Source organism: Hyla sarda, chromosome 1 (genome assembly GCF_029499605.1).
Source record: "Hyla sarda isolate aHylSar1 chromosome 1, aHylSar1.hap1, whole genome shotgun sequence".
In the NCBI taxonomy this organism is placed as follows: domain Eukaryota; kingdom Metazoa; phylum Chordata; class Amphibia; order Anura; family Hylidae; genus Hyla; species Hyla sarda.
In genome coordinates, this window is record NC_079189.1 from 332,195,662 (window position 1) to 332,221,290 (window position 25,629).

Sequence of the window (25,629 nt, forward strand, 5' to 3'; positions counted from 1 at the left end):
GTCTGTTTGAGCAAAGCATTAAAGAAAATGCTGAGGGAGGAAGCACTAGGTATGAGAAGTCCTGCAATATGGTATAGAGCTCTTTGTGGATGTTAAAGTGAGCAGTTGAATTTTTTTACATGAATTTCTTGCTCACTGTAGTTATGTAGCTCAATTTTTACAGTCATAGCAATCCTTTAACCCCTTAACTTCGAGTGTCGTAAATGTACGTCCTGTTGAGGTGGTACTTAAGGCACCAGGACGTACATTTACGTCCTAAGCATAACCGCGAGCATCAGAGCGATGCCCGGATCATGCGCGGCAGGTCCCGGCTGCTGATCGCAGCCAGGGACCCTCCTGTAATGGCGGACACCCGCGATCCCGTGTATGTCCCCCATAAACCCCTCAGATGCCGTGATCAATACATTTCTGCCGCGGCGATCCGATCATCCAGCACGGCAGACAGAGGTCCCCTCACCTGGCTCCGCTGCCTTCCGGGAGTCTTCTGCTCTGATCTGCCTTCCCACAGACCAGAGCAGAAGATGACCAATAATGCTGATCAGTGCTATGTCCTATACATAGCACTGAACAGGATTAGCAATCGAGTGTTTGCTATAAATAGTCCCCTATGGGGACTATTAAAGTGTAAAAATAAAAGTAAAAAAAAAAAATTTGAAAGCCCCCCTCCCCCAATAAAAACGTAAATTGTCCCATTTTCCCAATTTCACCCCCAAAAAGTGTCAAAAACATATTTTATATACATTTTTGGTATCGCCGCGTGCGCAAATATCTGAACTATTAAAATAAAATGTTAAAGGGGTACCCCGGTGAAAACTTTTTTTTTTTTTTTTTTTAATCAATTGGTGCCAGAAAGTTAAACATATATGTAAATTACTTCTATTAAAAAATCTTAATCCTTCATGTACTTATTAGCTGCTGAATACTACAATGGAAATTCTTTTCCGTTTGAAACACAGAGCTGTCTGCTGACATCACGAGCACAGTGCTCTCTGCTGACATCTCTGTCCATTTTAGGTACTGTCCAGTACTAGGAAAAAATTCCCGTAGCAAACATATGCTGCCCTGGACACTTCCTAAAATGGACAGAGATGTCAGCAGAGAGCACTGTGGTCATGATGTCACCAGACAGCTCTGTGTTTCAAAAAGAAAAGAATTCCCGCTGTAGTATTCAGTAGCTAAGAAGTACAGGAAGGATTAAGATTTTTTTACTAGAAGTAATTTACAAATCTGTTTAACTTTCTGTCACCAGTTGATTTGAAAAAAATAAATAAATAAAATTTCACCGGAGTACCCCTTTAACCCCTTCCCGCAAATGGACGTGTATACACGATATACACGTCCAATACATTTTCTATCACCATGTCCGTTGGCATAGTGATAGAAACGTCATCTCAGCTGAACGATGACACTATGCAGCAGGGGACCAATCAGACTGGTCCCCTGCTGCAGATCGTTATCATTAGTTAGTCAGTCACTGACTAATGACAATGACTTGCGGGGTTCCAGGCTGATCGGGTCTCTGGTGACCCGATCGCCCAGAAAATAGGGATGATCGTAGCAGTCAGAGACCACTCCGATCCATCCTGAGTGATAGGAGCGAGGTGGCAGCTACCACCTCGCTCCTAAACCCCTGCCATTGGTCGTTAGGACTAGCGACCAATGGCAGGAGGGGGGTGGGAGGTTAGAGGTGAAATCCCCGTCTGCCCCGCCCCTGGATGTCGGGGCAGAGCGGGGGGAAGATGGCGGATGGTCCCGGGACCAGCGATCGTGTCGGGACCCGCGGTGGTATCCGGACCGACAGCGTGGGACCGGCGGAGGCAGCGGCGGACGCAGCAGTGAAGATCAGCGGTAAGTGATCTTTACTGCTGCGTTCCAGGAGTTGCCAAACTACAACTCTCAGCAAGCACAGACAGCCAAAGGCTTTCTGGCCATGCTGGGAGTTGTAGTTTTGCAACATCTTTTGAAAACAAAACCTTCCAAAATGAGCAAAATTGCGGTTTTCTTTTTAATTTCACCACACATAGTAGTATTTTTTTGGTTGCACCATACTTTTAATAGTTAAGTGAATGATGGCATTACAACGGACAACTGGTCACGCAAAAAACAAGCCCTCATACTAGTCTCTGGATGAAAATATAAATGAGTTATGATTTTTTGAAAGCGAGGAGGAAAAAACGAAAGCGTAAAAATTAAATTGTCTGCGTCCTTAAGGCCCAAATGGGCTGCGTCTTTAAGGGATTAAGTTAAAGCATCATCTGAATGAGAAAGCATCTAGTATTCATTGTGCCTAATATCCTGCATCTGAATATGCTGATCTTATTGGTCAGTTTGAACAGTTGAATTCTTCATTCCTAAAAGTTTACCTATTTTAGGTCTCTAAGAATGTAAGTAATTATTCTCAAAACCCAAAAGTCCCTTTCATACTTGTAGCACCTCAGTCTTAATGTATGAGAGGTAATAGGATATAAGAGAAAGATCTGCGTGTTCATTTTTAACTGCCTGATCCTTTTTGTTCTGAGAGAGATAAGCTACGGCCTCTTTCTCTTTATTTATAACACATCAGCTGTCGGCTGATAAAGCATTTGGTTGACAACTATCTTGTGCGTATGGCTAGCTTTACTGATAAAAAAAAAATTATAATAATAAATTGTTCTTGAGTGGGGACTCTTCCCTGAGACATTCCATTTGCCCTAATATGGTATATTGACATTGGCTGTTCTGAATGGTCATCTCCTTTAATGGCGAAATGTGGCGGAAAACTTTTACCTTCCCCTGTGCCCGGGCTGCAAAAAAAAGAAGAAAAACTTTAGCTAACCTTCCTATGTTCCCCCCATTGCGGCGGTATCTGCATCCTGTTCCTCCGGCGCTCCTCTGGTCCCTGCTTCTTATCTTCAGACGGTCACACGGTGGTCTGCGTATCGCCGGTCACAGCGATGTCCTGCCTCGGCCGGTGATAGGCTGAGCGCACGGTCATGTAAGTTTGGAGCCTAAGTAGCAAGGATCCGAGAAGAGCCAGAAGAACGGGATGCAGATACCGCCGCAATGGGGGGAACGTAGGAAGGTGAGCTAAAAGTTTTTTTTTTTTTTTTTTTTTTCTTGTTTTTTCAGCCCGGGCACAGGGGAAGGTAAAAGTTTTCTGCCTTTCTCCATATATTCTCTTCCACAGTTTGCATTTTTAATATCATCTTCTGAGTGTTCCTCCCCCACAAAAAAAACTGATTTCTGTTGACGAAACATTAACCCCTTCCCGCAAATGGACGTATATGTACATCCACTGCGGGCTCCTGCTGTATGATGCGCGCTCAGCAGGTGAGAGAGCATCATACTTGGTGGGTCCCGGTTGCTATCAGCAACCAAGAACCACGGCTAATGCCAGACATTGCCGATTGGGCTGTTGCCCGGCATTAACCCTTTAGACACAGCAATCAAAGTTGATTGCGGCATCTAATAGCGGTTAATTCCGTTCCCAGCTAGCTCAGTGGGCTCATCGGAACTGCCACGGCGTAACGCGCCATCCCGATCAGCTGAGAGGATAGGTTCTCCAGGTTTGTGTTCAGCTTTGCCAGGCTGATCCTATGGAGAAGCATTTATCAGTGTATGCAATCTAAAGACTCCATGTTATAGTCCCCTATGGGGGACAACATTTTTTTTTTTATTAAAAAAAAAAGTTAATAAATATGCATTAACCCCTTCCCCCTTTTCCCATTTTTCCAATAGAAAAATGTTAAAAAAAAATTTAACCTAAACATGTGTGGTATTTCTGTACTATTAAAGTATAAATCTTGATCCTGTTGTCTCCTCTACGGCTACCCTGTTGCTGGCTTGGTCGTCTTTACCTTTATCATTAGCGGGCAGGATATATCTCCCTAAGTTTTTATATCTATTTCACCTTTCCTCTGTGATTCAACCCAAGAGATTTTTTATTAAGCTGAGTGGTCTCATGAGATCCTTCTTTTGGCAAGATAAACCTCCTCGACTGGGTAAGGCGTTGCTGCAGGCTCCAAAGCAACGGGGTGGTCTTGCTGCTTCAAATATGTATAGTTATTTCTTAGCAGCCCAGCTCATGTACGCCTCCTGGTGGATCGAGCTGGATCTCTCTCTAATGTGTCTACGGCTTTGGCAGGCGCTCTGGTAGGTTCGTATGAATCTCTGACTAATGTCTTGCATAGATATACTCCTGATGCTTAGTTGTCTCCTATTAGAACTGTGTGGGTACGGTATTGTCGGTGGTCTCTGGGCGCTTTCCACAGCCAGGGTTGTCTCCCAGGGCACCTCTGTGGGGGAACCCTCATTTTGAGCACCTGCAGAAGTTGGGGGCATCTGGCTTTTGGAGTACACATGGAGTCAAGTTTTCTGTGCATTTATTTGGAGATTTTTCCTTTTAATTTCAAGAAGTATGTGACCATTTTAATGTCCCGCTGGAGTGCCCATTTTCGGTATCTTCCACTACAACATGCGGTTTTGGCACAATTTGGCTCTTGATGTGACCCCTGCATTTTCTGATGTGGAGTTGCTCCTGGGTACCACTGACCTCTCTAAGCCGTTGACACAAGCATATGCTCTGCTTCAGTCTGGGGCCTGATCCCCTTGCGTTAGCCTACCTAAAATGGGTTGAGGATATACTGGACCTCTCGGAGGAACAGTGGAAGGAGGTTTCTGACACGTATTACCCTACGGTGGTTAGTACTTGAGATATGCTTATCCAATCTACTGCTCTCTGCTGACACCTCTGTCCCTGTCAGGAACTGTCCAGAGCAGCATAGGTTTGCTATGGGGATTTTCTCCTGCTCTAGACAGTACCTGATATGGGCATCAGGTGCCAGCAGAGAACACTGTGGACAAGACAAAAAAAGAAATACAAAAAGAAAAGAATTTCCTCTGTAGTATACAGCTGCTAAAATGTACTGGAAGGGTAAATATTTTTTTAATAGAAGTAATTTACAAATCTGTTTAACTTTCTAGCACCAGTTGATTTTACTTCCCCCCCCCCCCCCCACTAGAGTACCCTTCTAAGGTGTTATGTTCTGAGCACAACAACATGTAGTGCTTGTAAATGCCAGTAGCAGCCTGTGCCCGTCCGCACCCAGGGTTCCGAGGCAGTGTGTAGATAAGTGGGAGACCGCACAATCAGTGTGGCAGTAGGAAAATGGCACTTACATGGTGCTTGTTGGTAGTGGATCGTCGTGGTACAAGAACCAATTCCAAGGAGGTTGCAGTAAAGCAGTAGCGTTCTTTTTTTCATACAGAGTAAGACAACATGTTTCGAGGGGGTCTGCACCCCCCTCGAAACATGTTGTCTTACTCTATATGAAATAAAGAACGCTACTACTTTACTGCAACCTCCTTTGATTTCTTTTTTGATCCACTACCAGCAAGTGCCATTTTCCTACTGCCACACTGATCGTGCGGTCTCCCACTTATCATAGATTATAACAGAATATAGCTATTATTAAAATAGGAGATACGTTACTGCATAATGCTACCATTGATATTATGTGTAGCATGGGCAAATTCTCTTTTATCAGTGTGTTACTCAAATTTATACAATGCGGATAGTCTTAACTTTTAAATTGAAACAAACCTGACTATAAGTAGTGTACCTAAAGTGTCAGTTTTTTTTTTTTTTTTCAATTTAACAAAACCAATAGTTTTTATTTTTCCTACACTTCTCTCTTTAAGCCATTTATCAGCTGTTACGGTACTAGGGCTCAGGACATATCCATTTGTCTCTAATGGTATTTAATGATTTCACGGATACAGTTTCCCCACTGAGTATTGACGTTTGGTGACATTTTTTACAGGTCAATGGACCTGGAAAAAGAAGAGTGGAAATCAAGCTTTAAATGTAACGTGTCAAATGCCTTACTCCACTAACCTTTGAGAGAAGTTGTCTCTTAAGTAAATGCACTTCTGGTGACATCATAGAAAGAATAGGAGCTTTTTTTAAGTGCACCTTAGTATATATACTGATTTGACTTGTGGCCTGTTGAGTTCTATAATTAATTAGGATATATAAGTGGATAGATAGATTTAATTCTAGATCCCTGCTTTTTTAATATCTTCCATATATATTCAAGCATGTGTATGAGGATGCTAGATATATCGTGTTTTATTTTTAAATTTTTAAATTTTTTTTTAAATTTTTTTAAGTATTTGGAGGTGTGATTGTTGGATACATCAGAAAGCTTTCATGTGGTATGTCAACGTACACAGAATGTACCTGAAAAGTGACGATGTCCAGTCCATATCTAAGTGTACACTATTTATTGTGGGGGTTCTTTTTGTCTAAAAAAAATAAAAAATGGGCAAGATTTACGAAGGCTGTTTGTGTAATTTTTAGACCGTGTAAAACAAGACAGTCTTAGAATATGATAAATGTATTGAACAGCAAAAAACAAGCCCTCATATTGCTCTTGAGATGGAAAATTAAAGGAAATCTATCACACAGAAAAACTTATCCCTTATCCGACTGCTGGGAACCCCACGATCTCTTGCATGGGACCCTTGCTTCCAGGGAATTGGGCGTGTCAACTCAAGCACGAATCATCGGTTTTTCGAATTTTTTGTGGCATTTTTACCTTTTGTGTGGAAATTGCATTTTTTTGGCCCTTTGGCAGTTTCCACGTGGAGTTTTTTTTTGGATACCAAAAAAAATAAAAAATTATGCAGTAGGGATGGGAGAATTTTTAGGGAACAAATTTTATTTTAGTTTTTTACGAAATTAGTTTTAGCTCTCCAACAGGGAAGGAATTATGTTAGCAGGCAGGAAATTTAAAAAAATGCAGCGGACAATATAAGAAATGTCAAAGCGGTCCATGTGATTTTTGAATTAAACTATTTTCTTCTATTTTTTTATTCACACCTACAGGATCCTGCGCAGATTTGATGCGCATGATTTATAACTGCAGATTAGAAGCTGTACTTATTCATTTCGTTTACATTGAAATCTGCAGCAGAAAATCCTATGCATCAAATTCTGCGCATCAAATCTGCGTATGTGTGAACGTACCCTAATAGATTTTTTTTTTTTTCTTTTTAAACAATACACTATAATATTATTTTCCAACTATATGTGTCTGTGCAGAATTGTGTTACTGTACTACTACTCCTCCTCCCAGCATGGAACCGTCTGTTCTATGCTGGGAGCTGTAGCACCTGCACTAAAGGACAGATCAAACAGAGTATCACTCTTGAGACCTGTTGCGATCCAGATTTATAATCCAGGGAAAGGGTGGTACTCTGCAGCGCTGCCGTCCTATGTTATGAACTCCGGGCGGCCAGTGATGTGAATAGAAATTCACATCACTGACTCATGTTTACTGCTGTGGGTTGTGATTGGCCAGATGGTGCTGGTCAATTACAACTCTCAACGGCAAATGAGTCACTGACTGCCCGGAGTTCATAACAGAGGATGGGAGTGCTGCAGAGTGCCGCCCACTTCTCTGGATTGGTCTGGATTAGTCTTGATCGCAACGGTCTCAAGAGTGATACTCCCGTTCGATCTTTTTTTTTTATTCTTTATTTATATTTTCATGCATGAGTACATTCGACAGAAAGTCAGTACATCCATTTTCCATCCTTACAATAATAAAATCTACTGAATTCTTTACTTTGTCTTCCAAGCTTATACACCACTCTGTACTGCTCTATATCATACTGTATCTTAATACTTAATCCTAACTCCTAACTTCCCCTAACTCTCCACCCTCAACATCCCCCCACCCCCTCTGAGTAATTCCTCCTCATATTCCAATGTATTTTTATATTCTTTCCATTCGTGCCATGTACTCAGGAACCCGGTGTCTTCATCCCTATTTACTAAACGCAAGTACATGGCATCGTTCACCCTATTATACCAGAAAGCTATTGATGGAGCCCTTTTCTGTCTCAAGAAAAGGGGGATGCAGCTCCTGACCATAGCTATTAGAAAACTAAGATTTGTCCTTTTAGTGCAGATACTAGGGCTGGGCGGTATACCGGTTCATACCGAATACCGAATTTTTTGGGCTGCATGATATGAATTTTTCCCAATACCGCAATACTGGTTTGGCCCCTCCCCCTCGGGAATGAATTATCAGTCCAGCGCAGCGCTGTCCCCACATCGGGGAACTAATCCTATGTGACCCGCCAGCGCTCTTCTGCTCCCCCCCAATAATTATCAGCCCAGTGGGGTACTGCTCACATATGTCACTCGCAAGCATTGCCCCCCTCCTCTTTGTTGGGGGCCACTGACGATGGAACTCACTGTATGCCAGTGGTCTGTTACATGTTCCATGCTGGGAGGAGGAGTAGTAGTACCACAACAGGGGTGTGGAAATTTGAAAAAAAACTACTTGTCCAAGGGACTAAAGCGGAACACAATCTACTTGTCCCTCAAGAAAATCCACTTGTCCTGGTAGATGAAATAATTTCCACCAAAATAGTACGATCCCCCCCCCCCCCACTAGACCACCAGGGATGGTTATAAGATCCCTTTAGACACTGCTGTCTAATTAGACAGCGGTGATCTAATGGTTTAATAGCCGGCCATGGCGATCGCAGCATGACAGGCTATTAGTGGCGGGAGAGCTGTAGCTAGCTCCTTTTACGCCTGAGGCAAGCCCCACCCATCTGACCCCGATAACTCCAATGTCTTCATTTACAGGGATGTATGAGGGTAATCTTATGTGCCGGGATCTGTAGTTTTTATCGGAACCATTTATTATCAGAACTTAGGAAAGGCGCTTATTCACATATATACGCACTTAATATTTTAATCACTATTTTTCAGTCTTCATAGGGACTTATACATGGAGTCTTTTGATTGGATAACACTGAACGCCGCTGTGTTACGGGGTGGGGTGGGCGGGGTGGCGGTGTTCTGCTTCTCCAGTTTGTGTGGTGCATTTTATTTACTCTAATTTATGTGTCATAAAATGCTGGAAGTTGCATTTAGTTAGTAGATAATTACAACACCCAGCATGCCCTGATACAGCCTATGGTTCTGTGGGTGTTGCAGCATTTTGCACTGTATAGTAGTACAGTTAAGGTTATTGTGGAACATGCTGGGAGTTGTAGTTTTGGTTTATGTCAGCTGTAGAGCCATAGTCTGTGTCAAGGAATACTGGGAATTACAGTTAGTAACTACAAAACCCAGCATGCCCTGCTGCAGCCTATGGCTCTGCAGCTGACCTGAACCAAAACTACAACTCCCAGCATGTTACACTTTATAGTTCTACAGTTTCGGTTATGGTGCAACATGCTGGAAGAGGTAGTTTTGGTTCGGGCGTGTTTGCGTGCATCCGTGGGGCTCTTGGTCGGCGGGTGAGTATGAAGGGGGCGGGATTCTGGGGGTGAAATTTAGTGCGGTTGGCCAGAAGCCACTAAAAATAAATAAAATTAGATAGCACAACTGTCAGCAGCACTTGTCAGTCCGCCCCTGTACAAAACATACATACATGCACATATGATACATACACCGGCCACTACCCCCTATATTATACAGTATATACATACATCATACATAGACACATCATACATACATACACCGGCCACTGCCCCCTATATTATACAGTATATACATACATAGACACATCATACATACACCGGCCACTGCCCCCTATATTATACATTACATACATACATACATCATACATACAGACACATCATACATACACCCGCCGCTGCTTCCCCATCATACATTACATACACACATACACAGACATCCTACACACATCATACATACACAGACATCATACACACAGACATCATACACACATCACACATACACTCAATCCATACATATACACCATACACATACACCATACATATGAACACATCATACATACAGCCGCCGCTGATACACCCCCCCCCTAATTATACATTACATACATATACAACCACCCTTCCCGCCGCCTGCATGCTCGGCCTCCTCACCTGAGCTTCACACTGCTTCACACTCACCTGCTTCTACATTACACAAGAAGCAGGGGGAGAGCGAGGGCAAACACAGCTCCTCCCCTCCCCCGCACACAGCTCCATCCCCCTCCCCCTCCTCTGTCTCCTCAGGACCTCATCTACCACGGAGAGGCTGCAAGTTTGCACGGGGAAAACACAGAGCAGGGTGGGGGGGGGAGAGAGAGGACGTCTGTGCACAGCTACTGACCTCCATAATGACTGCTGTGTGTGAGGAGGACAGACTGTACTGCACGGGGAGGATTTCTGTGTGTGAAGGAGGACAGACTGCACTGCACGGGGAGGATTTCTGTGTGTGAGGAGGACAGACTGCACTGCACGGGGAGGATATCTGTGTGTGAAGGAGGACAGACTGGGGCACTGGGTGGGTTCTCTGAGCAGCGGCCCCCGGCTACTGAAATCAGCTGGGGGCCGCCGCCCCCTCCATACACCCTGAGTGTGGGTGTGAGGTGAGATTTCTGAAGTCGGTCCGGCCCTGCTAGCCCAATACAGGGCTAAATCTATGAAAAATTCACCTGCCCGGCGCCCAAAACTACTTGTCCCGGGCGTCGGGCGATAGGATTCCCACATCCCTGCACAATTATGTAAGCACATATAGTTGGGAAATAATATTACAGTGTATTGTTTGAAAAGAAAATAAATTAAAGAAAATATATTAATAAAAAATTTTAAAGAAAAAAGTTTAATTCAAAAATCACATGGACCACTTTGACATTTCTTATATTGCATTTTTAGGAGTTATGACTCTTACAAAGGAGGAGAAAAATATAAAAATGCAAAAATGAAAATTGTCTATCTCTTCAAAGGGTTAAACTGCACCAGAAATTTGGTGCATTATAACACAGAATAAGCAGGTATGTAGGAAAAAACGTAGCACTCCCCTAATGACCGGTGCAAACATGAAGGCTTTATTTCAAATTACGGTGCAGGACATCAATGCAACAGGACAGTGAGGACAAAACAAAAAGTGCTCAGAAAGAGCATGGGGAGCAACAGCTCCGTTTCGCGGCAAATACTGCTTGTTCACGCCTACCCCGGGCCCTTCCCTGGCACCGCTTTAAGAAGACGCGGTCTCCTGGGGGGAGGGGGGTGGGGGGTTTCCCTGCTGACGCGTAGGCTGTGGAACCATGGCAACGTGTAAACAAATCCGGAGCTGTCAGAAGGCTGCATAAGCCGGGGAGTCACTGCAGCGCATCGCAGTATGTCGCCTGATGATCACAAGCTGAGGAGATGAATCTCACTGGTGAGCTGGAGTAAGTACAAGAAAAAGGTACGCACAGTTATAAGTACATTATATCGGCCGTAAGAGAGGGGGAAGAGAGAAGGGAAGATGTGAACGGGAGAGAGGGGAACAGAATGCGGGCGGAAGCAAAGGAGAGAGAAGTATCTCCCATTTAAAAAGGAAGTTCTATATAAGGAGGTAATTCAAATGAATGCATTATGTTCGTTGAGTCCTAACATTCCAGTTGCTCGCACCCTCGAAATCCATATGACTTCCCTCTAAAGAAGGTAGGTATGTTGGTCCTTCCCACTGTGGGGTTTCTGTATTCTTTCCGGATCTCCATTGTGATTCTCTTCGATGTGCGGGGGGCGAGGCGTGGGACTCCTGTCCCCAATTTTGTGAGACTGATGTGCTCTCGCAGTCTCACAAAGGCGGGTCTGATGGTGGAGCCTACGTAAAAATGTCCACAGGAACAAAAAAGGCAGTAAACGATGTATGGGGTTCTGCAGGTGATAAGAGATTTCACCTGGATATCTATGCCACCCATTTTGAAATTCTTGCCCACTGCCATATATTTACAGTGTGCACAATGTCCACATTTGTAATTGCCAGTAGGGGTCGTGTTGTTCAGCCATGTTAACCGTTTTTCCGCTGGATCGGCCACAAATTTGCTCCTTACGAGTTTATTTTGATTGTGGTACTTCGCCTGAAGGGAATTAGAGGTTTATTCGATGCAACTTTTCTTAGGACTGGATCGGCTTGTATCAGATGCCATGTTTGAACATGACTTTGTGTATGGTGTCCACCATGTTGTTAAAGGGGTTCTCCGGTGCTTACACATCTTATCTCCTATCCAAAAGATAGGGTATAAGATGCCTGATCGCGGGAGTCCCGCAGCTGGGGACGCCCGCGATCATACACGCGGCACCCTGTTTGTAATCAGTCGCCGGAGTGTGTTCGCTCCGGGTCTGATTACGGTCGATCGCAGGGCCGGCGGCGTGTGACGTCACACCCCCGCCCCCGTGTAACGTCACGCTCCGCCCCGCAATGCAAGCCTACGGGAGGGGGCGTGACAGCTTTCACGCCCCCTCCCATCGGCTTGCATTGAGGGGCGGAGCGTGAGGTCACATGGGGGCGGAGGCGTGACGTCACATGCTGCCGGCCCTGTAGTCGCCCGTTATCAGACCCGGAGCGAAAACGCTCCAGGGACGGATTACAAACGAGGTGCCGCGTGCATGATCGCGGGCGTCCCCAGCTGCGGGACTCCCGCGATCAGGCATCTTATCCCCTATCCTTTGAATAGGGGATAAGATGTGTAAGCACACGGAGTACCCCTTTAAATCTGAACAAAAAAGTAAATCGGCTGGCACTAGAGTCTCTTTTTTTCTTTGATGAGCTCATCTCTAGAGAAATTGTCAGTTTTTTGCAGCACTTTATCCAGTACTGGATAGCCCCTCTCCAGTAAGTGTCCTTTCAAGACCTCCGCCTATGCCTCAAAGTCACTGGGGCTAGTATTGACTTTCCAGGGACATACTGTGATGTGCTGCAGTGACTCCCCGGCTTATGCAGCCTCCTGACAGCTCCACATTTGTTTACACGTTGTCATGGTTCCACAGCCTACGCGTCAGCAGGGAACCCCCCCCCCCCCCAAGGACCTGGGGTTGGCGTGAACAAGTGTTATTTGCCGCGAAACGGAGCCGTCGCTCCCCATGCTCTTTCTGAGCTCTTTTTGTTTTGTCCTCACTGTCCTGTTGCATTGATGTCCTGCTCCGTAATTTGAAATAAAGCCTTCATGTTTGCACCGGTCATCAGGTGAGTGCTACTTTTTTTTTTCTACATACCTGCTTGTACAGTTTTGGTTTCATTAAGGGAGCACCTCCACATTGACCGTAGAGACTCATTCTGCTGTATCCAGTTTACACCCGCTGTATCCAGTTTACTCCGCTTGCCGCTATTTGTACAAGATATCACAGCATAAGGCATGTCTGATTTTATAAAAGCCACACTCCCTTTTACTGAGTTCATGACAGTTTTTTGAATGCAGCGGAATAATGTCTATAACTCATAATGAATGTTGCGCAAAACCTGAAAATCTGTTATTAATGCAAATTACCCCAGAATTCTGGCACATTAGCAATAGTCAAATTGCCCCATTATGCCTTACTGTATTTGGTACTTTTTGTTTGTAGAGGTGATTTGCCCATTAAACATCTTGTGGTGCATTTTTATCTAAGTGTTACTACCCCAGCGTAAGAAAGCTGGAAGTGTGACATGACTAAAGGAATTGTACGTACAAGATTGTCAGTCATGCAGAATGGGTGGCAAACATTGTTGCCTCCAAAAAGTTAACTGTATTGTGGAATAGAACTAGGAAATATTGGAAGCAAAGAAAAAAATGTAACAGAATTTTAACCTTAAATGGAATCAATTAAAAATTTTAATAGAGTGAACACAGACTCGGTGGTATAACTGTGATGAGCAGAAAATATTCAAGCAGGTAGAAAGGGCCATACTGATCTTAGTTGTCCCCAGTGAAGATTTAGGGGGAGACATATCAAAACCTGTCCAGAGGAAAAGTTGCTGAGTTGCCCACAGCAACCAATCAGATTGCTTCTTCCATTTTTCACAGGCCTTTTTTGATCTAATTTGTTGCTATGGGCAACTCAGCAACTTTTCCTCTAGCCAGGTTTTGATAAATTTCCTCCATAGCTTGCAAGCTTTCAAGACTTCTTAGGCCCCTCCTAAGAGGTCTTGAAAGCTTGCAATCTATATCTTCACAGTTAGCCAATAAAGGTATGATCGCTACTCCACTTATCTCCTAGTAACATAAGGGCAGCTCCAGGACCAGACCCACTGGTCAGAAAGTCAAATACAAATCCAGAGAGGGAAGCAGCCCTTTACAAAGTAGTTGATAGAAAAAAAATGTGTAGTTTATTCACCCATCTGTGACAAGCAGCTATGTTTCGGCTCCGCAATAGAGCCTTTCTCAAGCATCCTTGAGAGGCTCTTTTGTGGAGTTGAAACGTAGCTGCTTGTCACAGATGGGTGAATAAACTCATTTTATTCACCCATTTTTTCATCCACTACTTTGTGGAGGGCTGCTTCCCTCTTTGGATTTGTATTCCACTTATCTCCTTTATTTCTAATGCTAACACAGTATAAACTCTCATCTAGTTGTCCACACAAATCATAATGGAGTAGATTTTTTTTTTGCGTATTAACACAGACTTTAACAACTGTTCTTGTTCTGCATCATGAAACAAAGCTACTACATTAATGTTAATTTTAATTATAGAAAAAATTATATAACTAATAACTCTATTAATTTTAAGGTTGAAAATATGCACTGCACACCTTTTTAATTTTAGGACACGTACATGCTGATGTATCCACAACATTTTAAAATTAATGTTATGTTAAAATAGAATGATAAATAATTTTTGCAGACTGCGTAAATAACCCATATGTGGCACAAAAATTTTTCCTTAAAAAAAAAACAAACAAAAAAAAAAAAAACGCCATAGTAATACAGCTTCATGCACATTTTGGGGTGGGTAACGTACCGAGCCTTTTTTTTTTTTTTGTTGCTTCACTATTGTTTATGTGCCTGTTGGTGCTGCGCTGTCTTCCTTCCTGACGTAAACTCCGGCCTCAGCGCAGCGATGCAAGACTCCGCCCACCAACGTCCCAAAATGCGTGCTCAAAATTAAACAAAAAAGCCTCCAGAGTATGGATATTCATGGTGTGGCATAGTATGTTTTTAATATTTTTCAATTTCTGAGGAGGGTGTACGGGGTGTTGCCGGATAGTTGGAGTGCAGCTATTTAGTGCCAGGCAGGGTGTCACCCAGTTTTGCTTACATGTGATTTATTTATCAAGGTTGTGCGACTATTTGATAAATAGGTCGCATGTAAGCAAAAGTAAGTTAAAAAAAACTTGTCATATAAAAGCCAAACGTTTGAAAAGAATGATAAATCTCCTTCAATATCTTGTTCATTCAAAACAGATGATGCCTTGATAGAAGTACCAAATGCAGAAGAACTGTCAAAAATACCTTGGTTGTATCCAAAATGTGAGATTCAACAACAACAGATAAGGCTGGGTCCACACTACGTTTTGTCCCATACGGGAGCGCATACGGCAGGAGGGAGCTAAAACCTTGCGCTCCCGTATGTGACCGTATGCGCTCCCGTATGTCATTCATTTCAATGAGCCGACCGGAGTGAAACGTTCGGTCCGGTCGGCTCATTTTTGCGCCGTATGCGCTTTTACAACCGGACCTAAAACCGTGGTTGACCACAGTTTTAGGTCCGGTTGTAAAAGCGCATACGGCGCAAAAATGAGCCGACCGGACCGAACGTTTCACTCCGGTCGGCTCATTGAAGTGAATGACATACGGGAGCGCATACGGTCACATACGGGAGCGCGAGCTTTTAGCTCCCCCCTGCCGTATGCGCTCCCGTATGGGACAAAACGTAGTGTGAACACAGCCTAACACTGTACCTGCTCGAATAGATCACAACCTCTTTTAACATGTTTCCCTGTTGAGGAATTTCACAGTGCATCAGGAAGGAGGTCATAAGCTGGAAATTCAGTCTGAATTCAGTCCTTCTTTTCTAGATTGCACAATTGTGTTATATAAGGAAAAATCTGCTCTGCTGCAGTGTGTGTGAAATGTATAGAGATTAATGCTGCATAGCATATGGACAGATCGATAACCTGCATGTGTGGCACATGAAAGCACCTCAATATGCAGGTACATAACAGGATAAGTAAGCCCTGGGTATTTGCCTGTCTCTGATACAGGTGTGGCCAGGCAGTTGTCACAGCTCCACATGGCATGGTGGGAGGCTGGTATGGCGTTGACATGATGTGGTTGGTTCACCTCAGAACTCCATCCTGTAGCTCTCGAACTATTGTGAAACTACAGTTCCCATCATACGCTGACAACCACAAGGTTGAGGACAATTGATTTAGCAGAGAGCTTCTAAATAAATACTCCTAATTTGTTAAACCAACCTATTTTTGTATTACATGTGACTTCTTGTATTACTAGTGACTAGAGATGAGCGAACTTACAGTAAATTCGATTCGTCACAAACTTCTCGGCTCGGCAGTTGATGACTTATCCTGCATTAATGAGTTCAGCTTTCAGGTGCTCCAGTGGGCTGGAAAAGGTGGATACAGTCCTAGGAAAGAGTCTCCTAGGACTGTATCCACCTTTTCCAGCCCACCGGAGCACCGGAAAGCTGAACTAATTTATGCAGGATATGGCATCAACTGCCGAGCCGAGAAGTTTGTGACTAATCGAATTTACTGTAAGTTCGCTCATCTCTACTAGTGACTTCAACCTCCCCTAAAGAGACAATGCTGGTTGACAGGGGATTTAGAAGCTGGCTTCATTTCTAAAATGGTTGTTATGGGACAATCAAGTTGTTTTGGCATGTATCTGGATCAACTGTATCAACTTAAAGCAACACCTTTAGGGTAATTTGTAGAACCCTTCTTGGGGAAGATACTATCAGATATATACACTTGGTTTATTGTCTGTTTAGGTCTGCATCTATGACCTCCAATGACTTCAGTTTGTATGCACAAGTATTTTCTGTTTGGTTTTGCTTATATCAGCTTGTTTCTGTCATGATACTAATGTTGTCAATGTGTGCAAACTGTCAACCTTTTTAGTTGTAAAGAATACGCACTGCAATTTTAGGGCTTAGACTTTTCATGCATAGTAACCTAGAAACTGCTGTGACCTCACTTTCTTATTTCTGCTTGATTCTATGGACCCATTCTTCTGAAAACAGAAGGGAGTTAAAAGAACTTCAGAATCTCTACAAACAAAGCAATGAGCATTCTTCACAGCAGGCTGAACTTATACAGCAGCTGCAGATGCTCAGTATGGATACACAGAAAGTTCTGAGAAATCAGGAAGATGCTCACTTCACAGAGACTGTATCATACCAAAAAGTATGTGTTTGCTTATTTATACTTATTTAATACTTACGTGTAACTTTTCCTACACCATGACATTATTGTAATGTGATTTAGTCTTACTGTGCAGACTTTTAGCCAATATTGATGTTGTACATAAAAAAAAACATCTGTGTCTTTCATGTGATATATACTATATATATATATTACTAATGTAATATTTACATATTGCATTAATGATATTGGGGATATTTACCCTGCTTTAAAAATATTTAAAAACACGTACTTCAATCATCATAAGTCGTGCTTATCTCTGTATAGTCTGACTTCTTGTCATCCGAACATGCTGATTATTCAGATAGTATTTACAAACTCTATAAAGAAATTTAAAGGGGTACTCTGGGAAACTAAACCCATAGCCCATCCTTTCCCTCTCACCAACCTATTTATTTGTGTAAATATCATTCATTAGCTAGATAGAGCATTTCCCTCTTTCAGCTGTCACTTACATGCAAGGAGTGAGAGAAAGATGTCACAACCTGATCCTGCTTGTCTCTGTGCACATTCCTCAATGAGATCTAACCCCCACCCTCCTGGAAGGCAAACACCACGTGATTTCTGGCTTCACAGCCACACCTCCCCTCCCTTCTCCCGGTTTGAGGATTTTGCCAGCAGAGAAGTCTCCTTAGCGCACAACACTGCTCTTTTGCTGTTGTAGATCTTATCACTGACTGCTGCCTTCAGAGCATAGCATGATTTATTGATGGGGGGGAAGGATATTGTGAAAGAAAAAACATGTAGTGTGTGCAGCTGACAACACAGCATGCACACATATAGTAAGAGCAACTGGCTGGCAGCCATTACAGAGAAACCGCACTGACTGCTGTGGGTTGTAGTCTGGGCTGAAAGCATGGAAAAATAATATTTAGACAACAGAGGCCCCGAGAGCTGGCAAAATCACATGGATAACTACAGGGGACACAGAACAGGTATTGTGGTGGCTTTGGGGTATTTTTCTTATTCTTCCCCGGAGCACCCCTTTAAATTGGATGAGTATTGTATTAGCATCATGTATACTGGGGGAGATTTATTAATACCTGTATAGAGGAAGAGTGGTGCAGTTGCCCATAGTAACCAATCAGATTGGTTCTTTAATTTCTAAAAAGGCCTCTGAAAAATGACAGAAGCAATCTGGTTACTATGGGCAACTGCACAACTCATCTACAGAGGTTTTGATAAATCTCTCCAACTGTGTGTCAGGGGTAGACTGACAACCTTCAGGGACCCTGTCCCAAATAAAGCAGGAAGCCCCTGTGAGAATCCACCCCTACGCACACCTCTGCCCACCCCTGTTCAACCCAATGTCTTCCTCATGTCCCACCACTCTGATGCTCAGCCATGGCAGGCTGGAAGCAGTCAAGCACCAATAACCCTGATCTATGCTATGGCATAACATTGTTCAGTGTATGCAATTCAAGGGTTGCATGCAATAGTCTCCTATGGGGACTAAAAAATTGTTTAAAAAAAAAAAAAAAAGTTAAATAGTTCACAAGGGTGATTTAACCCCTCCCCTAGTAAAAGTTTAAATTGCCCACCCTTCCCTTTTCTCATAAAAAAAAAAAAATGTAAACAAAAATAAACATAAACGTGGTATCGCTGCATGTGTAAAAGTGCACTTTGTAGAATCGGAAGCCCCCAAAAGTTACAAAATGGCTTATTTTTTTTCTTCCAATTTTCCCCACAAAGATTCTTTGGTTTCACCTTAGATTTTGTGGTGAAATTATTGATGTCATTACTAAGGACAATTGGTGGAGAAAAAAAAACCCTTATATGGCTTTGTAGGTGGAACATTTAAAGTGTTATGATTTTTAGAAGGTGAGGTGTCAGGCCCAAGGCCTGATTATGGAAACATACATGTGTTTTTATTGTATCTGTGTATAACCTAAGACCTGGGGGTGAGAGGTCATTCAGACTTTGGGGTTGTGTATTGCATTTTATTGGGGGGTCTGGCTGTTTGTTTACATCTCCTTTGAAGTCAAAGGCTTTTTTGAAGTCATGCACTCTGGTCCCATCATATAATCAAACAGATAAGGGGCCAGGAAGAGAGAAGACCCCCTGGTGGGATCAGAGGGGAGGGGGGAATGGAGTGTCCCTCCCAAGAAAGCAGATATGATATTTAAAACAATGCTAGACTCAAAGTTGGTGGTTGAATGCTGTGCAACAAGCTGACAAGACCATCCTAAGAACAGCTGGAACTCACTCTCATGGACTGCTATATGATCATGCTGTAAGAACTTCATCTTTTGTTTTCTTAACTTGTCTTGCAAAACTCTTTTATATATTTTTGTACCTGTATGTCATTTGTTCCTGTATTTTTATATGCATAGCACTGTGATACCTTTTATCAGATTAATTGTTTACATAATCAGCTCTGGTCATTGATCTCTAAATATATGAGCTCACCTTTCTGAAGGCAGCTCTGGTGGAAACACGTTTATCTAAGGGTTAATTTGGTGACTTGCTGGGACTAGTAGTGGATACCCAGAGGTCTGGTGGCTTTAACCCTTGCACCATCACACTTTCTCTAGTGCTGGAGAACCCTAGCTGGACCGATAGGGTGTGATCGTGACAACTGGTGGCAGTGTCGGGATATATTTAGAGATTTGTAGTGCTTGCTGGATTTTACCTGTAAGGAAATCTTAGCACTAAAAAAGAAATTGCATACATCTTCTTGTGTGTAAAGACAGAGCTCAGTGCTGGTTTAAAAGACATACAAAAAGAGTGCAAGACAGTTCTGTCCTCCCCATCTCCTGTTTTACCTCCTCTGTCTCATCTCAGAAATATGGAGGCATATCGCAAGCAGTCCAAGCCTGCACTGGAGCTAATGTGCCAAGAAAAGGAGATCCCTACTGCAGGAAAGAACAAGGAACAACTAATTGCTGATCTTGTGGAGCATGATGCCCGTGCAGAAGAGCTGACTGACATGAGAAAGTCCTACAGCTGGAACTGCCATCCAAGGACTGATATCTCCTGGGGAATACAACATTACTCCCCATCAGGACAGTACTTCATATGAGGCCTTGGACTCTTATATGCAGACTGCTTTACAACACCTTGGGAATGTGGATGCCAATATGAAACTCCAACTGCTTCTCCAGTACCAAACTGCAGAGAGAGAGGCGGCAGAGAGAGAGGCCCAGCAGAGGCATGAACTGGAGGTTCTGAGGCTGAGAGGGGATGCTTTATCTGGACGCAGTAATGTGCAGGATCAAGGAGAACACAAACCTTGCTTGGAACATTTCCCCATGTTGGAGAAAGATAATGATCTGGATGTGTTCCTGAAGGGATTTGAAAAGGTTTGCTGGCAGTTCCATCTACCTAAGGAACAGTGGGGACGATATCTAATCCCACGGCTGCGAGGGAAAACTCTGTATGTGTTTGCTTCACTTCCCTCTGAAAGTGACCAGGACTATGAGGCAATAAAATCTGCCCTGCTAAAAAGTTTTAATCTGACTCCAGAGGCTTATCTGAAAAGATTTAGGACTTTGTAGGTCAGCTAAGGACTGCATTCAGGCAATGGACTTGGGGGCCTACAAGTCACTACCTATGAGGCCCTGGAGGACTTGATGGTCCTGGATCAGTTTCTCCAAACACGGAGCTTTGAAGCCAGAGAGTGGATTTTGGACCGCAAGCCCAAGACAGCCATGGAAGCAGCAGAACTTGGAGATGACTTTGCCAACAACCGGGCGCCAGCAGCAAAGCGTGGATCTGCACAAGCTGGAGCAAGTACCTGGAGGGGAGCCACACAACCACAAAGCACCACCAGGTCAGCCGGGAAATTCTTGCCATCATTCCCAAATGCAACAGGAGCCACATTGGGTCAGGGGGACATCCGTCGATGTTACAGATACAACAGTATTGGGCACCTGAGTGCCACTTGCCCCAACAAAAACAATTCTCCACCAGTAGCTGGAGGGGACACAGCCGTTGTTCTGGTGTCCAGAGCGGTGGAGAAAAAAGCGGATAACCTGCAGAGTGTAACTGTGGGTGACCGGGTGACAGTGGGTTTATGAGATTCTGGAGCCTCCTTTACCTTGATGCGGCCTGAAGTGGTGGATACAGAGGACATCATCCCTGGAAGAACCATGGCTTTAAAAGGAATTGGAGGTGTGCGGCCTGCTGTGCCCATGGCCCGTGTGTTCCTGGATTGGGGTACAGGCCAAGGTTTGCGGGAGGTGGGGGTCTCTGAGGACATCCCTGTTAATGTTCTGCTGGGGAATGATTTGGGTCGGATGCTCTGTCACTATGCTCCAGAGGACACTACCTGCACACCGGATGGGCTAGGAGAGAGCCCAGTTCATTCTGAGGTACTGTGCGAGACTTTGGGAGACACTGTGAAATGTAACTGGGAGGGAGTGCAGGGGATTGATAATTGTTTACCTGTGACTGAACCAGTAATGTTTTCCAAAAGTGGAATGGGGAGTATTGTAAAATGTGGTGACAATGCATTGCCAATGCCAATGCCAAAACCTAGTGGAGATGGGCTAGGGGGAGGGGTTGGTGTGCCCCTGGTGACATTTAAGGATGAGGGACCAGCAGTGAGTGATATGTCCCAATCCTGTGAGCCTAAGGGAAGGAGCAGGGAAGGAGTGATAGCCCTGTGTATGATGCCTGTAACATTGTTATGTCTGGAACTGAGGGAGAGGAAGGTGGAGATGCTAGTTCACCTGGGGGAAATGTGCTCCCTGATGCCCCAAGATGGGGGGGAGGGAAATTAGCATTTCCGGGAAGCTCTGCGCAGTGACCCTTCCCTTGAAGGGTGAGACAACGTGCTGAGCATACAGATGTTGACACAGATGGGCATCGGGTATATTGGGAAAATGATATTTTGTACTGGGAGTCCCTTTCCAAAGGCATGCTAGGGGCCCAGGAGAGAGAAAGGCAGTTAGTGGTTCCTAGGCAGTACAGGAAAGAGCTGCTGAGGTTAGCCCATGAGACCCCCCTGGCAGGACATTTGGGAGTGGCCTATGCGGTCATAGAGATGGAATGTCTAGCTGTGGTCTGGGCTTTGCAAAAAATTACAGCCATACCTGTATGGCAGGGATTTTACTGTCACAACTGATCACAACCCTCTACATTGGTTGGACAGAGTGTCCGGTAACAATGGCACCTTGAAACAAATGCTAAAAACATTTGTAGAATTGGAGGGCAGAGACTGGGAAAATTATTTACCCCATCTGTTATTTGCTTACAGGGAGGTACCCCAAGAGCCTACAGGTTTCTCGCCCTTTGAGTTATTATATGGTCACAAAGTGCGGGGACCACGAGATTTAGTTAGGGAGGAATGGGAAGGGGGGCTGCCTGCCCCTGAGACTTCTGTGGTGGAGTGTGTTCTGAGATTCAGGGACAGGATGCAGACATTGACTGGGCTGGTACATGACAACCTCACAGCAGCCCAGTCCAGGCAGAAGTACTGGTATGATCGCGTCAGGGAGAAATAGAGGAGTAATGGAGACAGATCTATTAGCCTGTAAAGGCAAGATCTCTCTGTCTCCATCTTAAGGGGAAGGTGTCAGGCCCAAGGCCTGATTATGGAAATATACATGTGTTTTTATTGTATCTGTGTATAACCTAAGACCTGGGGGTGAGAGGTCATTCAGACTGTGGGTTTGTGTATTGCATTTTATTGGGGGGTCTGGCTGTTTGTTTACATCTCCTTTTGAATTCAAAGGCTTTTTTGAAGTCATGCACTCTGGTCCCATCATATAATCAAACAGATAAGAGGCCAGGAAGAGAGAAGACCCCCTGGTGGGGTCAGAGGGGAGGGGGGAATGGAGTCTCCCTCCCAAGAAAGCAGATATGATATTTAAAACAATGCTAGACTCAAAGTTGGTGGTTGAATGCTGTGCAACAAGCTGACAAGACCATCCTAAGAACAGCTGGAACTCACTCTCATGGACTGCTATATGATCATGCTGTAAGAACTTCATCTTTTGTTTTCTTAACTTGTCTTGCAAAACTCTTTTATATATTTTTGTACCCGTATGTCATTTGTTCCTGTATTTTTATATGCATAGCACTGTGATACCTTTTATCAGATTAATTGTTTACATAATCAGCTCTGGTCATTGATCTCTAAATATATGAGCTCACCTTTCTGAAGGCAGCTCTGGTGGAAACACGTTTATCTAAGGGTTAATTTGGTGACTTGCTGGGACTAGTAGTGGATACCCAGAGGTCTGGTGGCTTTAACCCTTGCACCATCACACTTTCTCTAGTGTCTTAGCTGGACCGATAGGGTGTGATCGTGACAACTGGTGGCAGTGTCGGGATATATTTAGAGATTTGTAGTGCTTGCTGGATTTTACCTGTAAGGAAATCTTAGCACTAAAAAAGAAATTGCATACATCTTCTTGTGTGTAAATTCCAAAGACAGAGCTCAGTGCTGGTTTAAAAGACATACAAAAAGAGTGCAAGACAGTTCTGTCCTCCCCATCTCCTGTTTTACCTCCTCTGTCTCATCTCAGAAATATGGAGGCATATCGCAAGCAGTCCAAGCCTGCACTGGAGCTAATGTGCCAAGAAAAGGAGATCCCTACTGCAGGAAAGAACAAGGAACAACTAATTGCTGATCTTGTGGAGTATGATGTCTGTGCAGAAGAGCTGACTGACATGAGAAAGTCCTACAGCTGGAACTGCCATCCAAGGACTGATATCTCCTGGGGAATACAACATTACTCCCCATCAGGACAGTACTTCATATGAGGCCTTGGACTCTTATATGCAGACTGCTTTACAACACCTTGGGAATGTGGATGCCAATATGAAACTCCAAGAACAGCTGGAACTCACTCTCATGGACTGCTATATGATCATGCTGTAAGAACTTCATCTTTTGTTTTCTTAACTTGTCTTGCAAAACTCTTTTATATATTTTTGTACCTGTATGTCATTTGTTCCTGTATTTTTATATGCATAGCACTGTGATACCTTTTATCAGATTAATTGTTTACATAATCAGCTCTGGTCTTTGATCTCTAAATATATGAGCTCACCTTTCTGAAGGCAGCTCTGGTGGAAACACGTTTATCTAAGGGTTAATTTGGTGACTTGCTGGGACTAGTAGTGGATACCCAGAGGTCTGGTGGCCTTAACCCTTGCACCATCATACTCTCTCTAGCGTCTTAGCTGGACCGATAGGGTGTGATTGTGACATGAGGTGGAAAAACAAAAGCGTAAAAATGAAATAACCTGTGGTCCTTAAGGGGTTAATGTTGAGTCCCCTCACACAGCCATTAATGTCTAAACTTTGGCAATAAAAATTAGGAAACCCCTAAGTGGAAATGTCCAAACTGGGTCCAAAACAGTCTTAAAGTGGACCTGTAAGATGACCCAAAAAAACAAAACTGTTATATGCTGCTCAGTATCTCATCCTGCGCATTTACGTATAATTTTTATGTGTCTATGACCTATAGTTCTCTCAGAATTAGCTTTATTTCTGAATTACCTTAATGTTGTAGGCCAGAAGCAGGGGGGTGGGTCCCTTTTCTTCTCCTCAGGCAATAACCACTCCCCCTCCCTCACTCTCCTCAGTCACTGGTCTCAAGAGTGAGAATCTGTAACACTTTCCTTTCTGGTTTTATGCTAGACACACACACTGTGCTTACAGCTTTTGCAAAACGACAGCTCCCAGCATGCCCACACATCCTTTGAGTTGTAGTTTTGCAACAGCTGCAGGCATATGATTGGTAACTCAAATTTACGAGAGCAAAATTATAAGAGTGTTCAGGGTAGTGCCTAAAATATAACTTTTATTGGGATCATTAAAAATCACCCGTAAATGTGTTTGATTCCAACACCATTAAAATGACTATGTACAGACCGCAGGGAGCAGGATCCTGCTTAGAGCAAGGAAAACGCTCAACCTGTGCCACAGATAAATAGTAACTATTTGTTACCAATATTGAATAGCAATATATTATACCACCAATATATTATACCACCGACGCCTTTCTGCCATTCATTTCAATGGCGTCCTCAGGGAGGCATATATAATGTACAAAATCGGTATAAAAAGTGTATACTAGATCAATGTAAAAGATCTTATATAGGTCCTTGGCATAGGTGACAGATCATCACGCTGCAAAAGAAATTATACTATCCCTATGTTTCCTGTAGGGAACAAATAGCAGCAGATATACATAGATAGTAGTAATCTATCCCTATATTGTATGCCGGGACTCTGTCCGTTGGTCCACCTGTAAAAAAAGGAAAACACAATATTCAAGTGGCTCCCTGCAAGAGAAAAGATTGGACCATGTATTAACATTGATCCAAATATTTACTCTCGGAACCCTGGTTATTGGGGCGGGCGCGACAACCTGCTATGGCGCAGGGAGCTGGCTCCGTCCAGCTCTGTTCACTCCGGTGAGCGAACTGTCAGCGTCTGACGTCACTTCCGGCACGGACCGGAGGTTATATGCACGCCACTGCGCCCGTCCTATATGACGCACTGAACA

At 43.7% G+C, this 25,629-nt stretch overlaps 1 protein-coding gene across 5 annotated transcripts in view; it reads left to right on the forward strand.

The window, feature by feature from the left end:
- The window catches only part of CNTLN (centlein), a 419,445-nt gene that overhangs the window by 127,627 nt on the left and 266,189 nt on the right, over positions 1-25,629 (forward strand). For all 5 annotated transcript variants that reach the window (XM_056552149.1, XM_056552148.1, XM_056552151.1 and 2 more), the window contains one exon: positions 16,984-17,146. In XM_056552149.1, coding sequence (XP_056408124.1) covers positions 16,984-17,146 — 163 coding nt within the window. The remainder of the gene's footprint in view (positions 1-16,983; positions 17,147-25,629) is intronic.